The sequence below is a fragment of the Myodes glareolus genome, chromosome 17 (genome assembly GCF_982192425.1).
Source record: "Myodes glareolus chromosome 17, mMyoGla1.1, whole genome shotgun sequence".
In the NCBI taxonomy this organism is placed as follows: Eukaryota; Metazoa; Chordata; class Mammalia; order Rodentia; family Cricetidae; genus Myodes; species Myodes glareolus.
Window position 1 is genome coordinate 53,365,182 of NC_142042.1, and position 23,522 is coordinate 53,388,703.

The window sequence follows — 23,522 nt, forward strand, 5'->3', positions numbered from 1 at the left end:
TGTATCTATTTGGTCTCATCTTCATGTAGTAAGCCAGTTTGACCAACACCATTTGTGGAAGATATTTTTTTATAGTGTGTACTTGTAGCTTCTTTATATATAAAAAAATCAGGTGTGTGGATTTATGTCTGGGTTTTCAGTTCAATTCCATTAACCAACATGTGTGTTTTTGTGCCAATATCATACTGTTTTATTACAATATCATGCTGTATTTACTATAGCTTTGTATACATCTTGAAATTGGGGATGGAACTTCCAGGAGTTCTTTTATTATTCATGATTGCTTTAACAATGCTGTGGGTTTTTTGTTTGTTTGTTTGTTTGATTGGTTGGTTTGGTTTGGTTTGGTTTTTTGTTTTGTTTTGTTTTGTTTTGTTTTGTTTTTGGTGTGTGTGTGTGGCTGTATGTTTTTTGTTTTTGTTTGTGTGTGTCTGTGTGTGTTTCCATATGAAGCTGAAGATTATTCTTTCAATATCTATGAAGAATTTCAGTGGGGATTACATTGAATATGCAGATTGCTTTTGGTAGAATGGCCCTTTTTACTATATTAATCCTACTGATCCATGAGTATTTCACTTGTTTATTTAGTTACCCCAATATGTTTTGTATTTATACAGGCCATTGTGAAAGGTGCTGTTTCCCTGACTTCTTTCTCATTCTGATTGTCATTTATCAGAGGGCTATTGTTTTATTGTGAGTTAATTTTTGTATCCAGATACTTTGCTGAAAATGTTTATTAGCTGTAGGAACGCCAGTGGAATTTTAAGGGCACCTATGTATACTGTCATCATATGCAAAGAAAGATACTTTGACTTCTTTTCTAGTTTGTAACCCTTTGATCACCTTCAGTGAAATCCGTCCTTGATAATAAGCTGTTTCTTAGATGCAGCAGAAGGGTGGGTCCTGTGTTTAAATCCAGTCTGTTATTCTGTGTCTTTTTTTTTCTTTTTCCCCCCAAGACAGAGTTTCTTTGTTTAGCTTTGGAGCCTGTTCTGGAACTCCCTTTGTAGACCAGGCTGGCCTCTAACTCACAGAGACCTGCCTCCAAAGTGCTGGGATTAAAGGCATGTGCCACCATCACCTGTTTATCCTGTGTCTTTTTATTGGGGAAATTGAGAACACTAACACTGATGTTAAAAGATATTAGTGAACAATGTTTGTTGATTCCTGTTATTTTGGGGTGTGTGTGTGTGTGTGTGTGTGTGTGTGTGTGTTTCCCTCTTTTGATTTTTCTGGTCTGGGATTATTTATTCCTTATGTTTTCTTTGGTGTGTTTACATCTTTAGGTTGGAATTTTTCTTCTATCACTTTCTGTAGGACTGGAATTATAGATAAATACTGCTAAATTTGGTTTTTCATGAAATGTCTTTATTTTCTTCATCTATTGTGAGTGAATGTTTTTCTGAGTATATTAGTTGGGCCTGGCATCTCTGATCTCTTAGAGTCTGTAGAACATCTGTCCAGGCTCTTCTATCTTCCATTGAAAAGTCAGGTGTTAATCTAATAGGTCTGCCTTTATATATTACTTTGTCTTTTTCCCTTGCAGCCTTTAATATTCTTTCTTTGTTCTGTACACTTAGTGTTTTATTATTAAGTGTAGAGGGGAATTTCTTTTCTGGTCTAATCTATTTGGTGTTCTATATGCTTCTTGTACCTTGGTAGACATTTTCTTCTTTAGGTTAGGGAAATTTACTTCTATGATTTTGTTGAAAATATTTGCTGGCTTTCTTCATCTTCCTCTATTCCTATTCCTATTATTCTTTGGTTTGGTCTTTTTATAGTGTCCCAGATTTCCTGGATGTTTTGTGCCAGGAATTTTTTAGATTTAACTTTTTATTTGACTGAGATTTTCGTTTCTTCTACTGTGTCTTTAATGCCTAAGATTCTTTCTTCTATCATATTCTGTTGGTTAGACTTGCTTCTGAAGTTCATGTTTGAGTTCCTAAATCTTTCATTCTACAATTACCTCAGTTTGAGTTTCCTATGTTGACTCTGTTTCCACTTCCTTTTACTGTTTGTATTTTTATAGATTTCCTTAAGGGATTCATTCATTTCCTCTTAAGGTTCTCTGTCATATTTATAAAGGCTATCGTACTGTCTTTGTCTTGGGCTTCAGCTGTATTACAATACTTGGGGCCTACTGTGGTAGAGTTACTGGGCTCTAGTGGAGACACATTGTCCTGGCTGTTACTGATTTTGTTTTTATCTGACAACTGGACACCCAGGTTTGAGAAGGTATTTCTAGGTCCTGATAATATCGTCTTGTCTTTGTCGGTTGGATGTTTTGTTCCTTGGTTCTTAGGAGAATGTGATGGCTATTTATTGTCTGGTAGGGAATTATTTTGGTATCCAGATAGGTGTGGCTACAGGGGGTTCTGGGTAAAATGTGTTTCTAGGTGTTGGGAGCTGATACTTAGGAATAGGGATAAGCTGTGAGGCAAGGGGATAAGGGACCCCACAATTGCTTGTAACTCTATTTCCAGGGAATTCATCACCCTCTTCTGGATTCTGTAGGCACCAGCTTACACACACATGATAAAAAATTAATTAATTAGAAAGAAAACGGGAGAAGGCAGGGTTTAGTGGCACATGCTTATAATTCCAGCACTTGGGAGGTGAAAGGCAAAGAAGAAGGCAAGTGACAGGTAAGATGAATGGAAATAATTCTGTTCCCTCCTGTTGTGTGAGTTCCAAGAATCGGTCTCAGGTGGTCAGGCTTGGAGATAGGCACCCTTGCTCAGCCCCTGTATTTTCTTTATAAATTTTTTATTTTATTTTATCTTCTTTGTCTATAAGGCTTTCATAGTAAGTCCTTTGTGATGGTGAAGTAAGCCATTATATAGATAAACTACAACATGTAATACTTTAAAAAACTGACTTTTCAGATTGTGCATATTCATTAGTCTTTGTCTGTCTTGTTGATTTGTTGTCTTTCCTACCTCCTAATTCAATTTCTGCTCAGTTCTCTGCATTTTCTGTTTGATGGGAGATATTTATTCCTCTCAGTCTATTGTCTTGACTGACCCACTTAATCTTCAGTATTTTGCCCTTCTTTCTGAACTAGATTTCTGTGTTTCCTATTGCTTTTGTACCTATCTTTAGTTGTCTCATTGGCATGTCAAATGCACATATTTAAAAAGTAAATTTGACATCTTCCTATACTGCTACTCCCTATGAGATTATGGAGGCCAATACAGTCAAACTGTCACATTCTACTCCCTGGCCCCCATAACTTTGTAACAATATTGTAATGCAAAATTTATTTAGTCCAACTTCAAAATTCTCTTTAGTCTATCACAGTCTTAACAGTAAAGAAAACATTTAATTGGGGTGACTTACAGTTTCAGAGGTTCAGTTCATTATCATCATGGCAGGGAGCATGGCGGTATGCAGACAGATGTGGTTCTATTGCTGAGATTGTTACATCTTGCAGGCAACAGGAAGTCTACTGACACATTAAACAGTATTCTGAGTATAGGAAACCTCAATGCCAGCCTCCACAGTGACACTTCCTCCAACAAAGCATTCTAGACAGACTAGAATGTTTCTCAGCAAGCAAGTAGCATCTGAAACAGGAGTTCCTAGAGTCTCAGGCGTATTGAGTGTATTCTGTAAAGCTCACTACTCAGGTAAGATATGTTTTACTTTGTGGAAGGAACTGAGGGGCTCAAAGAAATAGAAAATGTTTCTTTCATGCTTCTCTATGGAATTTGAGGAATTCACACTATTTTTTGTCACAATATAATTATTTATAGTGTCCCCTTTTACTCTCAAAAGTAGACATATGGGTCACCCAAATGGCTCAGCAAGTAAAGATGACTTGCTGCCAAATCTGACTACTGCTTTCATTCCCCAATCCACATGGTAAAGGGAGAGAACTAGCTGCTGAAAGCTGTGCTCTAACCTCTACATGGGCACTGTGGTACATGTTCACACATAGATACACATAAACAAACAAACCAAGGAGGTTCATCAAATATACATTTCTTCCAAGAGTAGTTAAACTCCTTCCGTGGAAGGGTTACAGCTAGAGATACATTCCAGTATTGCCTGCATATAATCTGGTGGGGAGGTCCTGATTGGACCCTTGAGTCTCTATCTTTTATGCTCAGCGACTTTTACCACTTTCTCTGTGTACTTTGTTTCCCTTCACAGGAAGGCTGACTGTTTTCACTAAAGACTATATCTGACTCTCTGAGAGAGAGAGACAGAGAGAGAGAGAGAGAGAGAGAGAGAGAGAGAGAGAGAGAGAGAAAGTCATATATATATGAAGAGGTTATATATATTATATATATTCTTCATCATGCTTTATATAGAGTAGATGTTAACAGAAAATAATATTCTGAATGTAGGACTGTATAATGTAAGATACTGTTTGCCATCCACTGATCATTTAAGATCTATGCAAACTTCACCAATTCTAAAACATATCCTTTCTTTTCCAGTCTTCTGAAATTTGAACCCAGCTATGTCTCCACACTATCTGATGATTTAACTGATGAATATATTTATCTTCCATTCAAATAAAATAATTAGTATTTTGGCTTAAGTAATTATCTTAGAAAATACAACATCAGGATTCTATTCTACTCTCAACCCACCCATTTCTTATATGATTAAAGAACAATTAAGAATAAATTTTTACCAAAGCCATCTTATAAATATATTGAATGTTGAATCATTTTGGAGCTTAGAGAGTGATAATAGAAAATTACCAGCTGAATAGGCCTCCACCATGGAAAAGCAGTTGTAATTCATACATTTAAATAAGAAAAAAATCATTTTGAAAGAGAGAAAAGGGAAAAGATAAATTCATGGGCATTAGAATCATCCAGCTGCGTAATATGCCAAAATTAGTTTTTCTTTTTTGAGTCAACTGTTTTGGGGGGAAATGCATCTGTTTCTAACAGAGGAAAAGATAGTGAGGTTAGTTAGGTCTTTCCCATTCCCCAAATAAACATATTTCTCTTGCCCTTTACCCTACATCTTTTACACAGTTCTTACACTATCTTTTTCACAAGTTTTTCTTTTTCTTTTTTGGTTATCTCTTGTTAAGGATTCCACCTCTATTTTAAAATAGTGATTGTAATAGTCTTGCATTTAGCACCCACCCGTAACCCCGCCTTTTCAACGAACTGCTTCCCTCCTCAACAGGGTTTTTCTCAGCTGGTCTTGGAGCTCATTCTTTAGACCAGGCTGGCCTCAAATTTGGAGATCCAACTCCCTCTGCCTCCCAAGAGCCGGTATTACAGTTATGTGTCACCACTACTTGGCTCTTTTTTCCTTTTTTGAGGCAAGGTCTCACCATGTAGCTCTGGCTGACCTGTGACTAAATCTCTGTGTAGATCAGGCTGGCTTCAGGCTAACAAAGATCTACTTACATTTACCTCCTGAGTGCTTTGATTAATGGCATGTGCCACTATGCCCAGCCTAGAACTGCTTTTCTTAAAATTACCAACAAACTGATTGTCCAGCTTGATAGCTTCTTGCCAGCTTTTCCTCACTGCTTCCCACAGCTTATTTGTGCTGGTCATACCTTCTGTCTTTGTCTTTCCCATAGATTGGAATTTATCCTTCCAGTTTCTACTATGTCAGTGTTCCTGAGACTGTTTATCTTTCACCTTTCTCTGTTCACAGTTTGAGCATTCTTATCCACTGCCATGACTTTTCCCATGGTGTCTACCAAATGTTTATCTTACTATGTTTATCAGTTAAATCTAGGTCCATATTGCCAGAAGCTTCATAGATACCTCTATCAGGATGTGTTCAGACTACATATATGGAATGCCTTTCTTTCTTGCCTTTAACAAATGATAATCCTCTCTTTTGTTTGAGTAAAAAACTGGTTATTCTAAGCTTTTCCTTCACTGTTTCCTTTTTGTTGCAGTTAAGTACTAAGTTTCAGTAATACAGCTTTTAAAAACTTAACCACTTTTTAAGTGTCTACTTGAGCTAGACACAGTATTAAGGCTTTTAAAATGCTTCTTCTGTCTCCTAAGTTCTTCTAAATCTTAATTTTATACTTTTAGTTCCTGTAACAGTTTTTCCTATTAGTCATTAGTAAGTACTTGATAATGTGTTGTAGTAATTAATCTTTGCTATCAAAGATTATAAAAATTGGTTGAATTTGACTTGAGTACTTCTGTGAGAATTGTTTTCAGAAAGGTTTAGCTGCAGAGGGAAGATCACCTAGAATATGAATAGCATCATCAATTGGGTAGGAATCCCAGCCTGAATAAAAAGGAGAAAGTGAGCTGAACTCTGGCTCCTGACTGTCAAACCGCTGCTTCACATTCCTGCTGCCATGCCTTCTCCATGATGATGGCCTATGTCCTTGAATTGTGAGCCTAAACGAACTCTTCCTTCCGTAAGTTGCTTCATTAGATATTTTGTCACAGCAACAAGGTATTATACCTTCATCATTCTTATGCCAGGAGAACTAGAAACTGAGGAAATCACCATGGCCTCCTCTCCCACTCTTTTCTCCCCTGATCACTATAGTAATTATCGATCCTATCCCTCTGACTTCCGTATCTCTGTAGCACGCGCGCTCTCCTCGCTCCTACTACCAGTGCCCTAGTTCACTCTTCATAATTTATTGCCTAGTCTATTCATGGTTTTATTTGCTGTTATATCACTCCATTCTGTCTGTTTCTTCCTGTTACTGAGTGCCGATTATCTTATACAAATATAAATTTAATCATGTCATAGTCCTGCTTAATCACTCTTATTATAATCAAAATAAAGATCACAAGCCTGGGTGGTGGCTAAGTTGGTGGGAATTTTTGTTGTGCAATAAAGATGACCTGAGCATGAATTTCCAACATCCATATACTACACAGGCATAGCTATGTGTCCCTGTCACCCTGTCCTTGTAGGTCAGAGACTGATGGATCCCTGGGTACTCCCTGGCTAACACACCTACTTGAAATGATGAGCTTTGTTCCATGAGAGACCATGTCTCAAAAGCTAAGTAAAAGGCCAGTGAGATAGCTTAGCTATCTCGTCTGACCACTTGAGTTCGATTCCTATCACCAACATGGTAGATGGATAGAACCATTTCCTGAAAGTTGTCTTTTGACCGTCACACATATTCCTTGGCATGTGTATGCACGGCACACACACACACACACACACACACACACACACACACACACACACACAAATAAATGGAATTGAAAAATAAGTGGGAGGGCTCTAGAGAAAAATACCTAATGTCCTTTGCCCTCCATACTCATATGAACAATGCACATAATTTCTTAGTATGGCACATTTGGATTCTTGTAATTGGCACTTATTTATAAGACTCATCTCTCTTTGCATATAACTTTTCCTCTGTTCTGCCAAATTATCTGTGATTACCGAAAAGACAAGGCATTTTTTGATCTACATTTTATTTTTTTTTAGCAAAGGAAATATTAAGTAAAAATGTACTACAAAGACATATCAATTTTACCTAAGAATAAGATACATCTTGTGTTTATTTCTATATGAAGGTGATCTGGCTGCAACGTCTGTCACCCCATTGATAGTCAGGGTTGACTCAACTGATCTGGCTGGCTAGGCAGGTGTCCCCTTCCTCCCTCACCATTCCATGTGCGACCTTCCCAAAACCGTACACTAGGTCGAAGAGGACGACCTTCCCCGAATAGAGGAGAACTGGTCTTTGGTCAAGGATAATCCTTCCCTGCTAGAACTTCCAAACAAGCTTTTAATTCTTTAATTATAATTAAGTTGGTTCTTTCAGATGCTCTTCTGATGTTAATATAATGAAAAGTAAGTCCTTCCTTAGGTTTTAAACTTACCTGGATTGTGCACTTGAAATGACAGAAGTCCTAGACTGGGGACTGGGTTCTTCTTTAAGATGTAGGTCAGAATGTGTGTGTGTGTGTGTGTGTGTGTGTGTGTGTGTGTGTGTGTATGTATGCATATGCATGTGTATGTATGTATATATATAAAATAAGTGATGATGTATAAAAGTAGAAAACATAATAAGATGCAGCTGTTTGGATTGGACTTATGGGAACTTATGTTTCACATCAACTTTATCAAGCATCTTAAAAGAAATATAAATGATTATTATAATTTATTTATAATAATTTATTATAATAACTTGTATTTTTATTTTATTCTGATTTGTGTGTGTGTGTGTGTGTGTGTGTGTGTGTGTGTGTGTGTGTGTGTATAGGTGTTTTCATATGAGTTCAAATGCCGAAGGGGAGGCATTGGATTCTCAGGAACTAGAGTTACAGGCAGTGTTGAGCTAAAAATGAATGGATCTGAAGTTCTTAACCTGAGTTACTTAACCTCTCAGCCTCTTCAGCACCTAATAACTATTAATTTTATGTCTTGTGTTCAGATAACAGTTTTGCTTTAATGTTATTTTTTCACGAGTTAGCTTTTGTGTGTGTGTGTACTTTTTTTGTTTTGTTTTTGTTTTGTTTTGTTTTTTAGATAGGCTTCTACTAGATAGCCTCCCCTGGCCTAGAACTCACTATGTAGATCAGGCTGGCCTCAAACTTCAGAAATCCACTTGGTTCTGCCTCCTGAGTGCTGGAATTAAAGGCTTGCATCACCACACCCAGCAAAGGTCAACTTTTGTTCTAGTATGCTAATTACCTGCTGAGATACACTTGGCTATTGAAAAAGCTACTCAAACTAAAACTGTTTTGTTCTCTGAGAAGTGAACCCTCAACTTTCTAAATCTCAAGCATTAATTTAATAAAGTAAATTCACTCACTGATTAATTTTGTTCTTTATTTACAGAGCTTCCTTATGGCTGGGAGAAAATAGAGGACCCTCAGTATGGAACATACTATGTTGAGTAAGTTTGTTATTTGAGTTAATAGTTTCCCAAATGTTTTCTTTTCTGTACAGCCCTAGGGAATACTAAATATGACACCTTATGTTTTATGGTCACCTGATTTTCTGGTTATTTTAGCTAGAAGAAAAGGAACACTTTCTGCACTGACTTTGGGGTTTCTAGAAGTTAGCTTTGGGTTCCTCAGTACAGAGCATGAAAGGGGAGGCCAGAGTGGAGGCCAGAGTGGAGGCATGTACCTGTACTCCCAGTACTTGAGAGGTGAGTTTGCAGAGTCCTTGAGTTAGCAATACTTAGCAATATAGAAAGACCCATTTCTATAGAAAGACGAGAAAGGAAGGCGGAACAAGGAAGGGTAAGAAGAAGATTGTAAAAGAAGTAGGAAAATTGTGTGGAGGACTAATGGCTATTGCATTCTTTAAAGAAGACGGCAGTACATGGACACTGGGTGACTGAACTCCTGTGGTCTCTTCCATCACTACCAGTGTATACTTCCAAAAGGCATTAAGGTCATTGTAATATAGTAATCCAAAATTTAGAGGTATATAATTAAAGGTGTTTTTCTTTTAAAGAGGTCTAGAGACTGTAGTATTCTTTCAAGGAGTGAAGCCTGCTTCTAATGCAGCTGTCCAAAGAGATAGGAACACCATACAGTTGCTGTTAGTGACCACTTTCACTTCTGAGCTTTCTTTCCTTTTATCAGATTGCTTCATTGTTCAGACTACTAGAATTACCTTCTTTTTGGGGTCTACAGAGAGGATTTTAACTTTAGGTGTTGATGCCAGAAACCTCAATATTATCTGGAAATTTAGAGGCATGGAGGTTCTCTATTTTCTCCTAGCCCTAAGAAAGGAAGCTCTGTAAATAAAGAAAAGAATTAATCAGTGAGTGAATTTATCTTATTAAACTAATGCTTGAGAGTTAGAAAGCTGAAGGCTCATTTTTCAGAGAACAAACACAGTTTAAGTTTGAGTGACTTCTTCATTAGCCAAGTGTATCTCAGAAGGTAAATAGGATACAAGAATAAAAGCTGACATTAGCTGCCTTATTTGCAAATGCAAAATGATACAGGAAAAATAGGATGTTAAAGAATATTATAATTTTGCTGGGTGCTGTTGGATCCCAGAGGATCTCTGTGAGTTTGACACCAGTCTGGTCTACAAAGCAAGTTCCAGGACAACCAGGTTGTTACATAGAGAAACCCTAACTCAAAAAAATCTTCTATTTATGATTAATTTTCAATACTAGTTGTAAATCAATGTCATTTTCTGATAGTTATCCCTAAAGTAAGTACTTTGACTCCCACTGTGGTCTTTAGTATGTAGGTTCTTTTTGTATCTCTGGTTAGAGAGATGCTTGAAGTGACTGAAGTGACTTCTTAAAAGCAAGAAGCAACTTAGTCTTCATTAGGTGTGTAACTTGCCATATCCAATGTTTTGCTTCCTTTGACAAGCTTTACTAATTTTCTTTCTATTGTATTATCTAATATATTACTGATAATGATGTAATGTGATATGCAAAGTATTCATCAGCTCTTTTGATATTTTTATTTTCCCTAAGGCATGAGTAGTTGAAGGAAGAAACAATGTATTTTTGTTGGTGTTTTTCAAGTCAAAGGCAGATTTGGAGGCCATCTGAAAAGGATTTATGCAATGCTTTTCTTCCCCTTGTATTTAACCTGTTTAAATTATTCTTGCATCAAATATTATTTGCCAGTGATGCTGCTGAACATTTTTGAGATAATGACTCTCATTATTACTCATTCCAAGTGAATGTGAATACATGATCAAGAGGTGAAAGTCATTTGCGTGTTATAAAATCTTTAACTGAATGATCTGGTTCCTCTGAAGCGAAGACACAACAGTGAAGCAGCTTTAGGGCAAGTCCTGACGTCCACTCCAGGTGCTCATGGAGGTGTGTGGAACACCTGAGACAGAAGTAGCAGCAACACCACGGTTACATTCCATCAACTCAGAACAAGCTCGTTTACAGAAGACAATTTATTAGATTTAAGAACAGTCTGTACTCAGGATGTACATTATAGAATGTGGCGTGAGTCCCAGATTAACTGGGTCTGAGTTTCAGCTCTAGTAGTGTGCAGTGAGCTGACTGGAGGGATGAAGAGCTGTTACTTGAATGGCTGTTCTTTGGCTCTCTTAGTTTGTCAGACCAGATGGCACCATGATTGTTATTGGCAGGAATGTTGCAGTAGTAACACTAACTACAATGGCAGTTTTTCATTGTGAAAGTTATTTTAAAAGATGAGATTCTGAAATACATCTTTTTTTTAAAAAAAAAAAGTTCTAAAATTTAATAGCAGGTCTTCACTAGAAATACTTAATTTTAAAAATGGGGGAGGGGCTCGCCTCAGCAGGCTTAAGTGGTTACATAGGAGATCATTCTTTCCTAACACAGTGTCATCCTAGGAATCAGTGGCCAGTGTCAATAGTCTCTTCTCACACTTAGGTGTTCTTTGTTTAGAGGGTGTCCTTACTCCATGGCTAGACAAATAAATCTATTCATCTTAATATGTGCTTATAAATAACAAAGTGAAACCCTTCACCAGCTGCAGCACTTGGGAGAACAGGCCGTTTGCCTGGGCAGGATAGTACAGTTGACCCTGTAGACAGGGGTGAAGGTGAGACAGCTCTGAGGGCATGAGATGGACATAGCTAGTGCCACCTCCCTCGTCTGCGGAGTGATGGTGGGAGTGAGGAGAGGTGCCCTCCCCCACAACCTTACCACCTTTAGTGGGTAAGGGAGCTGAACCTGCCCCTCACCAGGTGTAGCACTCAAGAAAGTGGGTCCTGCATCTCACCTGGGCAACACAGCAGAGCTGACCCTATTGACAGGGGTCCAGATGAACCATCTCAAGAACATGAGGTGGGAGTTCTGGCTCCGTCCCTCATCATGGGCAGGGTAGAGATACCCCCCTCTGCCTGTGGTGAGTGGGAGAGCTGGCTCTGGGGTCATGAGAGTAGGAGAGCTAGCCTTGCCCCTCACCAGCCACAGCATTTGAGAGAGTGGCCCTACACCTCCCCTGGGCAACACTGTAGAGCTGGTCCTGATGGTCCAGGGGCGGAAGAGCGAATCCCAGCAATGTGAAAGCAGAACCGGCCCTGCCTCTTGCTCATTGCTACAAGGGATGAGAGAGTCAGGACAATGCAAGAGAGCTCACCCTGGTAGTGAGAACAGAGGGGAGCTGGCAGACTGACCATCCCTGCAACTACCCAGGTTCAGAACCAGGGTTCTGAGTTGGCCATCTTGACATCTACCCCATCTGTGATCTATGGAAGCACATAAAGGGGCCGGTCCTGCGGTCCCAAAGCTGCAGGATCTGCACAACACAGGGCAACAACAGGATATCCAGGAGGAGTGCCACTGAGGGCCCAGAATCCATCCAAAACCAGAGACCTTGAGCCAGACCAATGACTATTTGTAGTGAACACTTGCATCAAAGATAAATGGACAGAAGGGTTTACTGTGTGACTCATTGTGTCACACTACAGCTTGTTTAGGGGGTTGCAAGGGCAGAGGGTGCATACGAAGGGACAGCAAAATGAATGGGATCGAGATGCATGATCTGAAAGACACGAACATAAAAAGCTTTAAAAAAAAGCCAAGTGTAGTTTCACTGATGTGTTTTATAAGGAGGTGGCATTTAATATGGTCTAATGTAGTAGATGCAATTGATTACTCCACTAAATCTTATATTCTTTTATCTAAGAATTTTCAGGAAAAGGATATTATTCATTTATTTGTCTCTACTCTCTTCTTTCACTTAGCACAAAGTTTAGAAATATAAATCACTAATTGTTTTCCTCTAAAGCCATTGTGACAAAATGAGTTGTTCTTTTTTTTTTCAGTTTTTTTTTTAAAAATTTATTTATTTATTTATTAAAAATTTCCACCTCCTTCCAACCTCCCATTTCCCTCCCACTCCCCCTCCTCCTCCCTCTCCAGTCCTAAGAGCAGTCAGGGTTCCCTGCCACGTGGGAAGTCCAAGTTCCTCCCCTCTCCATCCAGGTCTAGGAAGGTGAGCATCCAAACAAACCAGGCTCCCACAAAGCCAGTCCATGCAGTAGAATCAAAACCCAGTGCCATTGTCCTTGGCTTCTCAGTCAGCCCTCATTGACAGCCACATTCAGAGAGTCCAGTTTGATCACATGCTCCACCAGTCCCAGTCCAGCTGGCCTTGGTGAGTTCCCATTAGATCAGTCCCACCGTCCCAGTGGGTGGACGCACCCCTCATGGTCCTGACTTCCTTACTCATGTTCTCCCTCCTTCTGCTCCTCATTTGGACCTTGAGAGCTCAGTCCAGTGCTCCAATGTGGGTCTCTGTCTCTATCTCCATCCATCACCGGATGAAGGTTCTATGGTGATATGCAAGATACTCATCAGTGTGGCTATGGGACAAGGCCAGTTCAGGCACTCTCTCCTCTGCTGCCCAAGGAAAAAGCTGGAGACATCGCCTTGGACCTGGGAACTCCTCTAGAGTCAAGTCTCTTACCAACCCTAAGATGGCTCCCTTAATTAAGATATCTACTTCCCTGCTCCCATATCCACCCTTCCTCCATCCCAACCATCCCATTCCCCCAAGCTCTCCCGAATCCTCCCCTTCTCCCTTCTCTCTACCCATCTCCCCTTACACCCACCCCACCCCCACCCCCATGCACCCAACTTTTGCCTGGCAATCTTGTCTACTTCCAATATCCAGGAGGATAACTATATGATTTTCTTTACGTTCACCTTCTTATTTAGCTTCTCTAGGATCATGAATTATAGACTCGAAGTCCTTTATTTATGGCTAGAATCCACTTATGAGTGAGTACATACCTGGATGTCAAACTGTAGAAGAATGAAAGTAGATCCATATCTATCACCATGCACAAAACTCAAGTCCAAATGGATTAAAGACCTCAATATTAATCTGACCACACTGAACCTGATAGAAGAGAAAGTGGGAAGTAGTCTACAACACATGGGCACTGGAGACCACTTCCTACATAGAACCCCAGTAGCACAGACAATAAGTGTAACAATGAATAAATGGGACCTCCTGAAACTGAGAAGCTTCTGTAAAGCAAAGGACACTGTCATTAAGACAAAAAGGTAACCTACTGATTGGGAGAAGATCTTCACCAATCCCACATCAGACAAAGGTCTGGTCTCCAAAATATATAAAGAACTTAAGAAACTAGACATTAAAACTCTAATTAACCCAATTAAAAAATGGGGTACTGAACTGAACAGAGAATTCTCAACAGAAGAAGTTCAAATGGCCAAAGGACACTTAAGGTCCTGCTCAACCTCCTTAGTGATCAGGGAAATGCAAATCAAAACAGTTTTGAGATACCATCCTACACCTCTCAGAATAGCTAAAATCAAAAACACCAATGATATCCTATGCTTGAGAGGATGTGGAGTAAGGGGAACACTCATCCATTGTTGGTGGGAATGCAAACTTGTGCAACCATTTTGGAAATCAGTGTGACGGTTTCTGAGGAAACAGAGAGTCAACCCACCTCAGGATCCAGCAGTACCACTCTTGGGGATATACCCAAGAGATGCCCAATCATACTACAAAAGGATTTGTTCAACTATGTTCTTAGCAGCACTATTTGTAATAACCAGAACCTGGAAACAACCTAGGTGCCCCTCAATAGAAGAATGGATAAAGAAGGTGTGGAACATATAAACTCAGCGGTAAAAAACAATGACATCTTGAATTTTGCATGCAAATGGATGGAAATAGAAAACACTTTACTGAGTAAAATGAATCGTTCTTGCTGATGATATAAAAGACAGCTAGAGTTCATCTCTAAACAGGATTCTTTCTAAGTGCTAATTTTTATGGTTTTTTTTTCTTAAGAATGCCAAGATTTTCATTTTTATATGCTGAAAGTTAAGAAGCACTAGAGGTGGGCTGGAGAGAGGACTCATTAGTTGAAAGCATGTACTGCTTTTCTAGAGGACCCCAGTGGCTCACAACTGCCTGTAAGTCTAGCTCCGTGGGATCCAGTGCTCCGACCTCTAAGGGCCCACATGGCACATACCAGACAAATAAAATAAAATTAAATGTTTTTTAAAAGACACTGTAGAAGCCCAAAGGACAAAAAAAAACCTAACCTCCCTTGCTGTAATAGTTACTTGTTTGTTTCTGTTTATTTTTTCCTTACCTTCACCGTTAATAGCACAGGTAACAAAGGAAACATTGCTTCCCTTTTTATATGTATATTGTATGATTAATTGACCTATATACAGATAATAATAGCCTGAAATTCTCATGGTTTGATGTTTAATTGTTGTTGTTTGGTAATTTCTTTTCTTACTGAAGTAGATTTTTAGTGGAAAACATATTTGGCTGAACACTTTTTGTGCTTTGATATGATAGAATATGTTCAAATGGCTTCTGAATTGGACCTCATCATGGTTTTAAACATCATTTTTAGTTTTTATTCTTTTGTCACAGCTACCTTCTAAAATAACTATCATTTAAGTGGCTTGCCAGAATGTCAGTGCTGCAATTCTTGTGTAACAAGTGGAAGCTTGTCTCTTTCCTGCTTTCCTACAGAGTTCTAAGCTTTCCAAGAGTCAGCTGTGAATGTGCTCAGTCACACAATCCCACTAAATTTATGTTATATTTATTTAACTAATTTATTATGTAATTATGAAGAAATTGAAGCGTAAAAACAGTGTTGTTCTGTAACAATATTAGTAGAAAGGTAATAAAGTAGTATGGGATAGTGTTCTAGAGCAGTGGTTCTCAACTTGGAGATTGAACAACCCTTCCCACAGGGGTTGCCTATCAGATATCCTGCATGTCATGTTTGCATTATAATCCACAACAGTGGAAAAATTACAGTTATGTAGTAGCAAAGAAAATAATTTTATGGTTGGGGTCAGCACAACATGAGGAACTGTACTAAAGGGTTGTAAGGTTAGGAAGGCTGAGAACCACTGCTCTAGGGGCTTTGCACTGTGATATTTTCAGGAGTAACTTGATAGATAGTTTGATTTATTTTAAAGTAACTTACAAAGTCTTCTGTGTTAATTGCCTTAAAAAATGCCTGACCAGGTACCAGTTCTTCTGACTGCCGCAGGAAGAGAACTTCTGCTGTAGTTTTATAAACTGCTGTTGTTTCCATTGCTGGGTTTGTGGAGATGTACTAGCATAATTCTAGCACCTTTGACCTCGAGTCATCCCCTGGGCCTCCCACTGTCTCTTTCAGCCTTTCTGTTCTCCATTTTCTCAAGATACATACTCCTTAACCTCTGTGATGGGATAGGATCATGTTTTGTTTAGGAAATAAATATAACTCTTTCATCTAAACTTAAACTGTACATTTCTCTATATTTTACAGTCACCTCAACCAGAAAACTCAGTTTGAAAATCCAGTGGAAGAAGCCAAAAGAAAAAAGCAGATAGGACAGGCTGAAATTCATCCTGCAAAACCAGGTAGAACTTCTTATTTGGTCATTGTAACAAAACATGGACTATACATGATGAGTTAACTTTTTATTGCTAAATCTTTGAAACTCAACAGAGAAATTTTTGCCTCTATAAAAGATATGAATCATCTTTTTTACAAAATCATGTATAAACATTGTGAGAATACTGAGATGTTTGTCATGATTAATAAAAAATATAAAACTGTGTGATATTGAGGTTGAGTTTTAAAGATTAGGGTTTTTTGTGTTTTTGTTTTTGTTTTTTTGAAGCCTGGTCCAGTATTAGTTCACTATAGCTTCTGAATTAACTACTTAAGTACGATATACAAATTTAATCTTTAGGATTCTCCTCTAACCACTATTAATCAGTACTAAGTAAATCTACCAGAGTATTTCCCTATGCCATTGGCTGCCTGTAGAGTTACATACCAAGTTACATATGGTTTTAATGCACCTAGTCATACTTTTTTTTTAAAAAAAAAGCTACTCAGGAAGTTATTGGATGTTCCACCCACCTGTCTCCTTCTTTTCTTTTATGTATTATTACAGCCAAGTTCTCTGTGTATATTGTAGAATAAAGTATGATCCACTTCTATTATCTGTGAGAAAAATACTTCTTTCTTCTAGCTACTCTTCAAAAACCACAGGTGCCTTCCTTACGTTTTACATGTAGTTCAGTAAACATTCAGTTTGACAGGTATTTTTGAGCACTCTTCATATGTCCTGTGCTTCACTAGTCACTAGATATTAAAAAATGTTTGCAATTAAGTCAATTCTTACCCCTCAAGAATTTTCTGGTAGATCACTGTCATAATATGTAGTGAGAAATGTCATTTAAAATTGTGGATGAGTGTACTAGCTAAAGAGCAGGCTTAAGTCTCATCATGTAACCTTGTTTAAGTTCCCTAAAATCTTTATGCCTGTTTTTTCACCTATGGAATAATAATAGCATCCTCTGGAGATAGCTTCCTCATGAAGGTTTCTCAGGTCATTGAAGATATCTCAAGAGGAAGGCACTATTATATTAAATGTGTGTGTGTGTAATAAATTGCTTAGAGTAGTATTTGCTATGTAGCAATCAATAAATAATATTCTTAATAAATGATTTTATCATTATGCATGGGTATGGAATCACCTGTTATCTGATGAGGATACATTCCAAGACCACCAGTAGATGCATTAAACTTTACGTAAACTTTTTCCTGTATATGCCTTACCTCTGATAAATTTAATCTTTCAAAGAGATTTATTTTTTATTTCATGTGTCTGAATGTTTTGCCTCCATGTATGTCTTTATACCACACACATGCAGTTCCCACAGAGATCAGAAGAGGGTGTTGGGTCCTCCAGAACTGGAGTTACATGTGGGTGCTAGGATCCAAACCCAGGTCCTTTTGAAGAGCATCAAGTTCTCTTAACCACTGAGCCATCTCTCCAGTCCCTAACCTTTTCACTTAATGAAATTCTTCACTTTTTCTCTTTGATATATCCAAATCACCAGCATCACTGCTCTTGAGCCTTGGAACAATTTTGTAAGTAAAATAAGGATTACTTGTATATAGGTACTGTGAAACCACAAGAGTTGATCTGAAACCAAATGACTACTAAACAGCTGTCAAATGGTAATATATATAGCATAGATACCTGAATGAAAGGATGATTTGTGTACCAGATGAAATAGAGCAAGGTGGCATAAGATTTTTCCACACTTCTCAGAAGAGAATGCAATTTAAAACTAGAGTTTATTTCCATTTAATATTTTCAGAATTCACCTGTCTGTAAATAACTGAAAGTACAAAACCCAAAACTGAATGGAGGGAGGTTATGTTAGTGGAGTATGGGTAAGGGGAAATACTACAGAAAAGGCGGTGAAGCAGAGAGAAAGTGATTGTTTTCCTTTTCTGAAGTTGTCAAGAAATTCCATAAAGATACTGTTAATAAATACTCCCTTGTGTCCCCCCTAACAAGGGTTTAGTTTTTTTAACTCAAATTCTAACTGTTCTATATCTTCAGAGTTTCTGAAATTTCCTATTCTTCAGGCATTTTTTTACTGTTGTTATTTTTACTTAAGATATATAAATATTTTGAAAATTGACTGTATAGAGTTTATTTGATATAACTGTTTTTGTTTTCAAATATGATTCTTATTTTGACACAGATATGGAAAGGTCTCACTTTACTCGGGATCCATCCCAACTTAAAGGTGTCCTTGTCCGAGCATCACTGAAAAAGAGCACGATGGGATTTGGTTTTACCATCATTGGTGGAGATAGGCCTGATGAGTTCCTACAAGTGAAAAATGTGCTAAAAGATGGGCCCGCAGCTCAGGATGGGAAAATTGCACCAGGTAACAAGGTTTTCAGAATTACTGGAAGAGTCTTGGTACACTAACAGAAATTATTGCAAAGGTGTGTGTGTGTGTGTGTGTGTGTGTGTGTGTGTGTGTGTGTGTGTGTGTGAATAAAGAGAATAAACTATGCAATTGAAGCTTGAGATCCTTGTATTAAAATAGTTTATCCCTTAATTAAATATATTGCTAGTTTTAAGTCTGGTTGTTTTTTATAATAAGAAATGATTAAACAAAACATATTTTTATTAATGTTTGGTTTTTGTATAATTTTTAGATAATACTTTGAAATTTATAAAACTTAATATTTGATAGTAATTTCAGAAGATCATTTGTTTATTCGATAATAGAGTACTTCAAAACATGTTTTATAGGTATATGGGTATTTTGCCTGCATATATGTACCATGTATGGGCTTGGTGCCCAAAGAGGCCAGAGGAAGGTATTAGATTGCCTGAGAGTGGAGTTAGAGATGGATGGATACTGGAAATCAAACCTGGATCCTCTGGAAGAGCAGTCAGTGCTCTTACCCACTGAGCTGTTTCTCCAGCTCCCATGGGGTACTTTTATAACTCCCTACATCTATTTATCATCTCTTTTGAAAAGTAGTCCATTGAAATGTTTTAGTGATAGCAAAGAAATTCTTAATTTTAAACTACTTTCTCCCCTTCCTTGACCTTACTTGTAGTTAGTAAAGTTCAACTAGTCTTAAGTATTACAGATACAAACTTTACTATTTTTATAAAGCTACATACATAAAGTTAGGTTGTCTTGTATTTAATTTCTTCATTTTTAATTAGTATTTGTTAGATATTTTCATATGGCTAATATTGTTTCAGAAGACCTTGGTATAGGTTCAAGACAAATTACAGAATATTGTGTAGATTACACACTGTTTTCCAAAGAGTTTAATGTTCACTGGGGTTTATTTCTATTATTTCACATGCTATTGTAATATGAACCCACACTTGGATGACTCAGTTGTTACTGTACTTTTTTATGACAGATATTGTTTGTTACTTTTAATTAAGTTATAGAATCTCTCATATACCTTTCAATGTATTGATAGAAACTTTAAAATATAAAACCTAAAATAACTGAAAGTTATATTTAACTTATTTTTAAGATTAATGAACTCTGAAGATCTTAATCTTAATAGGAAGAGTTTTCTTTTTAATTTTCAATTTTAATCTTTCAACATTTGTTTATGAAACATATCATATAGCATAGAAAGGTAGATAGATAGATAGATAGATAGATAGATAGATAGATAGATAGATAGATAGAAAGAATAGTTTCTCATTCATCTAAAACTGTTAGCTAATTTGCATTAAAACTCAATACTTCTATGAAAACTTCAGGAAGTTTTTGGAGTTCTTCACTTGGAGGTAAAAAGTTAAAGCTTTGTATCTGATTAATTTATGTATCCTCTTGAATCAGAAACAAATTTCTACAAATAACATTTTTAAAACTATTTCGTGTATGGGCTTTTACCTGCATGTGTGTCTGTGTGTGACATGAATGCCTGGTGCCTGTGGAAGCCAGAGAGGTTATCAGATCCCTGAGACTGGAGTTACACATGGTTGTGAGCTGCCATGTGGTCCTCTGCAAGAGCCCCCATTGCACTTAAGGACTAAGCTGTCTTTCCAGCCCATACAAAGTTGCACTTTCCACACCATGCGTCCTGTTCTTTGAAGTCTGGGCACAAGAAACTAAAGTATCTTTACTTTGCGGTAACCTTTTAAATAATTATATGAAATAAAAACAAATAGATGAGATATTGAAATTTTATGTTATTTTGTTATTGGATAACTAATTTCAGAAGTCAAATTGCCAACTGTTGAAATTCTGTGGAATGATTCTGCAAAATGAGCATATTATAAAAGAGAAAGACAAAATTAAATCTTACAAGAACTAATTAATTTCACCTTTCATTATCTTAAAAATATATACACTGGTTATTTTGATTTTGTTGCTGCTGCTTTCTCTATTTGAAATCCCTTATAGTAAACACAGATTGCTACAGAAAAGACTCTAAAGTGAAGTAGCACCAGTAAGAGATGTCATTCTGGTCCTTTTGCCTTATAATGGATTTAAGAGACATTTATTAATAGCTTATTCATACAAGTAGCCAAGAGAGTTATTTTCTTTTGTATGTGCTAAATACCTAGTACTGTACTGTACTGAGTTTTGAATAGCTACTTAGTAATGGCTCAGAAAGTATGTTCCAATTGAATAAAACTTGGAGGATTTTTAAATGATAGACTTGAATTTGAGAAGATTATAACTCTCTGATGTTAAGATAGTTAATAATTTGACATTTAGAATTTGTCATTTAGTGGTTAAAAAGAAAGCACTTCTTGCTCTTTCAGAGAACACAGGTTGGTCAGTTTCCAGTAGCTTATGACTACCTATATCCCCAGCTTCAGGGAACCCAGCATCCTGTCCTGTCTTCTGTTGTACCTGCACACGCATGACATACACTTGGACATGCACACACAGAGAGACAAACAAATGAAAATACTAAAATAAATATTTTTGTTTGTTTTTGTTTTTTGAGTCAGGTTTTCTCTATGTAATAACCATAGCTGTCCTAGAACTAGCTCTTGTAGCCCAGACTGGACTCAGACTCATAGAGATCCACCTGCCTCTGCCTCCCAAGTGTTGGGATTGAAGGTGTGCTCCACCACCGCCCGGCCTAAAAATAAATCTTAAAAGATGCAGATATATTTTTATAACAAAGTCATAACAGCAAATGCTTGTATTGGAAATCTCTTTTCAACATTTATAAACAATTAGAGAGCTTTAGAATTCAAATTTAGTTTCTGTTTTTCGTTTGTTTGTTTTTTGTCTTTTCCCCAGCAAAAACATTAACTTATTTGGTGGTTTTAATATCTTAACATGATTATATTTTATCAGGTGATGTTATTGTAGACATCAATGGCAGCTGTGTCCTTGGTCACACTCATGCAGATGTTGTCCAGATGTTTCAGTTGGTACCTGTCAACCAGTATGTCAACCTTACTTTATGCCGTGGCTATCCACTTCCTGATGACAGTGAAGATCCTGTTGTGGACATTGTTGCTGCTACCCCTGTCATCAATGGACAGTCATTAACAAAGGGAGAGACATGCTTGAATACTCAGGATTTTAAACCAGGAGCAATGACTTTGGACCAAAATGGAAAACCAGGCCAAATCTTGGCCAGTGACCATCTCAATGGTCCTTCAGATTCAAGTGAACAGAGAGCATCCCTGGCATCATCAGGCAGCTCCCAGCCTGAACTAGTGACTATCCCTCTGATTAAGGGCCCTAAAGGCTTTGGGTTTGCAATTGCTGACAGCCCAACTGGACAGAAGGTGAAAATGATATTGGATAGCCAGTGGTGTCAAGGCCTTCAAAAGGGGGATGTCATCAAAGAAATTTACCACCAAAATGTGCAGAATTTATCACATCTCCAAGTGGTAGAAGTACTAAAGCAGTTCCCAGTGGGTGCAGATGTGCCGCTGCTTATCCTAAGAGGAGGTGAGTAACAGCACAAACATTTTACCTGACCATTGCTCTCCCTTCCAGTGTAGGTGTCTTTTGCTAGCATTTCCCTGGCAATTCGTATTTATTTTTCTTGTGGCTCTGTCTGCATGTTTTAGCAACAATATCTTTTTAAACTCTATGTTGGTTATTAGTGGTTATAATTTCTTTACTATGAAGGTCTTTATAAAATTAAATTCATAACTTTAATTATTAGAGAAAGTCATGGTACTATGCTATATCAGATACAATTCTTCCTCTTAATTTCATCTTCTCAGTTGATAACAATAATAGAAATTGGCTTTCTCTAGTCAGTGGTGCTTCATCGGGAACTCTACACCATGCCAGAGATTTGAAATGCTGGCATTTCTATGTATGAGTAAAACAGAGAGATGTTAACCTGTCCTTTATCTTAAGCTCTACAATCTGCCTACAAATGTTGATTAAATCTCACATGCTTATGTGAAAAAAATGGAAATTTAATTTTTCAAGGTCATCAACTGACATGATTATAAATCTAATTCTAAGAACCAACTACAAAGCTGCATTTCAATAGGCTTTCTTAAGTCAATACCAATGAATAGCTAGTGTTTAGCCTTTCTTTCTTATCTCCCTGACTCTTTTTTTTTCTTTTTTCTTTTTCTTTTTTTGTATTTGAGGCACACATTACTTCTTAGGATACTTTTTTCATTTTTCTTTCCTTTCCTTTTCTTTTCTTTTCTTTTCTTTTCAACCCATTTTGGTATCTTTTCCAAGTTATATAGTACAGTATGCTCAGAGTCAGGGGGAAAAATCATCTTTGTGATGGGGCTGAGAAAGTGGATCAATAGAGTTCAGGTATACCAGCATCAATATAACAAGCCAGACAATTCTTGCATGCCTGTCACCTCAGCTCAGAAGTGCATGGAGACTTCTAGCCTACCCAAGAAAATGTGAGCCCTAGGTTCAGGCAGAGACCTTGCTTCTGCCTCAGAGGAGTAGATGGAGTGTATAGAAGGAATGCATAGAGGAGGACATCCAGTGCCCTCTTCTGGTCACCTTGTGTGTACATTTCTAACTGTCCTATCTTTCATGTCATAAAGCAGACAATTGAAAAGTCTTTGCAAACATCCTTTTAGTTTGCTTCAGAGGATCCAGGTAAAAAGTAGCCAAATATTAAAACAAATAGCCAGCTATTGTATACACACAAAAAATACAAATAGATCTTTAAAAGAAATATCTTTGTGAATACTTGAGAGTTTTTTTTTTTAACAAATATAGCAGAGCCCAAGGTTTGATATTTGGTGAACTGATGCCAGTTTGCTGCCTCTCTGCTTACTACTGTTTCTGTGATTTAAGGAACCTTAACTATCAAGAAGGTTAGAGTATTGGAGA

General features: G+C 37.5%; 1 protein-coding gene across 3 annotated transcripts in view; it reads left to right on the plus strand.

The window, feature by feature from the left end:
- Positions 1 to 23,522, plus strand: part of Magi3 (membrane associated guanylate kinase, WW and PDZ domain containing 3) — a 224,715-nt gene that overhangs the window by 147,778 nt on the left and 53,415 nt on the right. For all 3 annotated transcript variants that reach the window (XM_085677890.2, XM_085677889.2, XM_048442276.3), the window contains exons 7-10: positions 8,767 to 8,824; positions 16,186 to 16,280; positions 18,432 to 18,620; positions 21,540 to 22,145. In XM_085677890.2, coding sequence (XP_085534016.2) covers positions 8,767 to 8,824; positions 16,186 to 16,280; positions 18,432 to 18,620; positions 21,540 to 22,145 — 948 coding nt within the window. The remainder of the gene's footprint in view (positions 1 to 8,766; positions 8,825 to 16,185; positions 16,281 to 18,431; positions 18,621 to 21,539; positions 22,146 to 23,522) is intronic.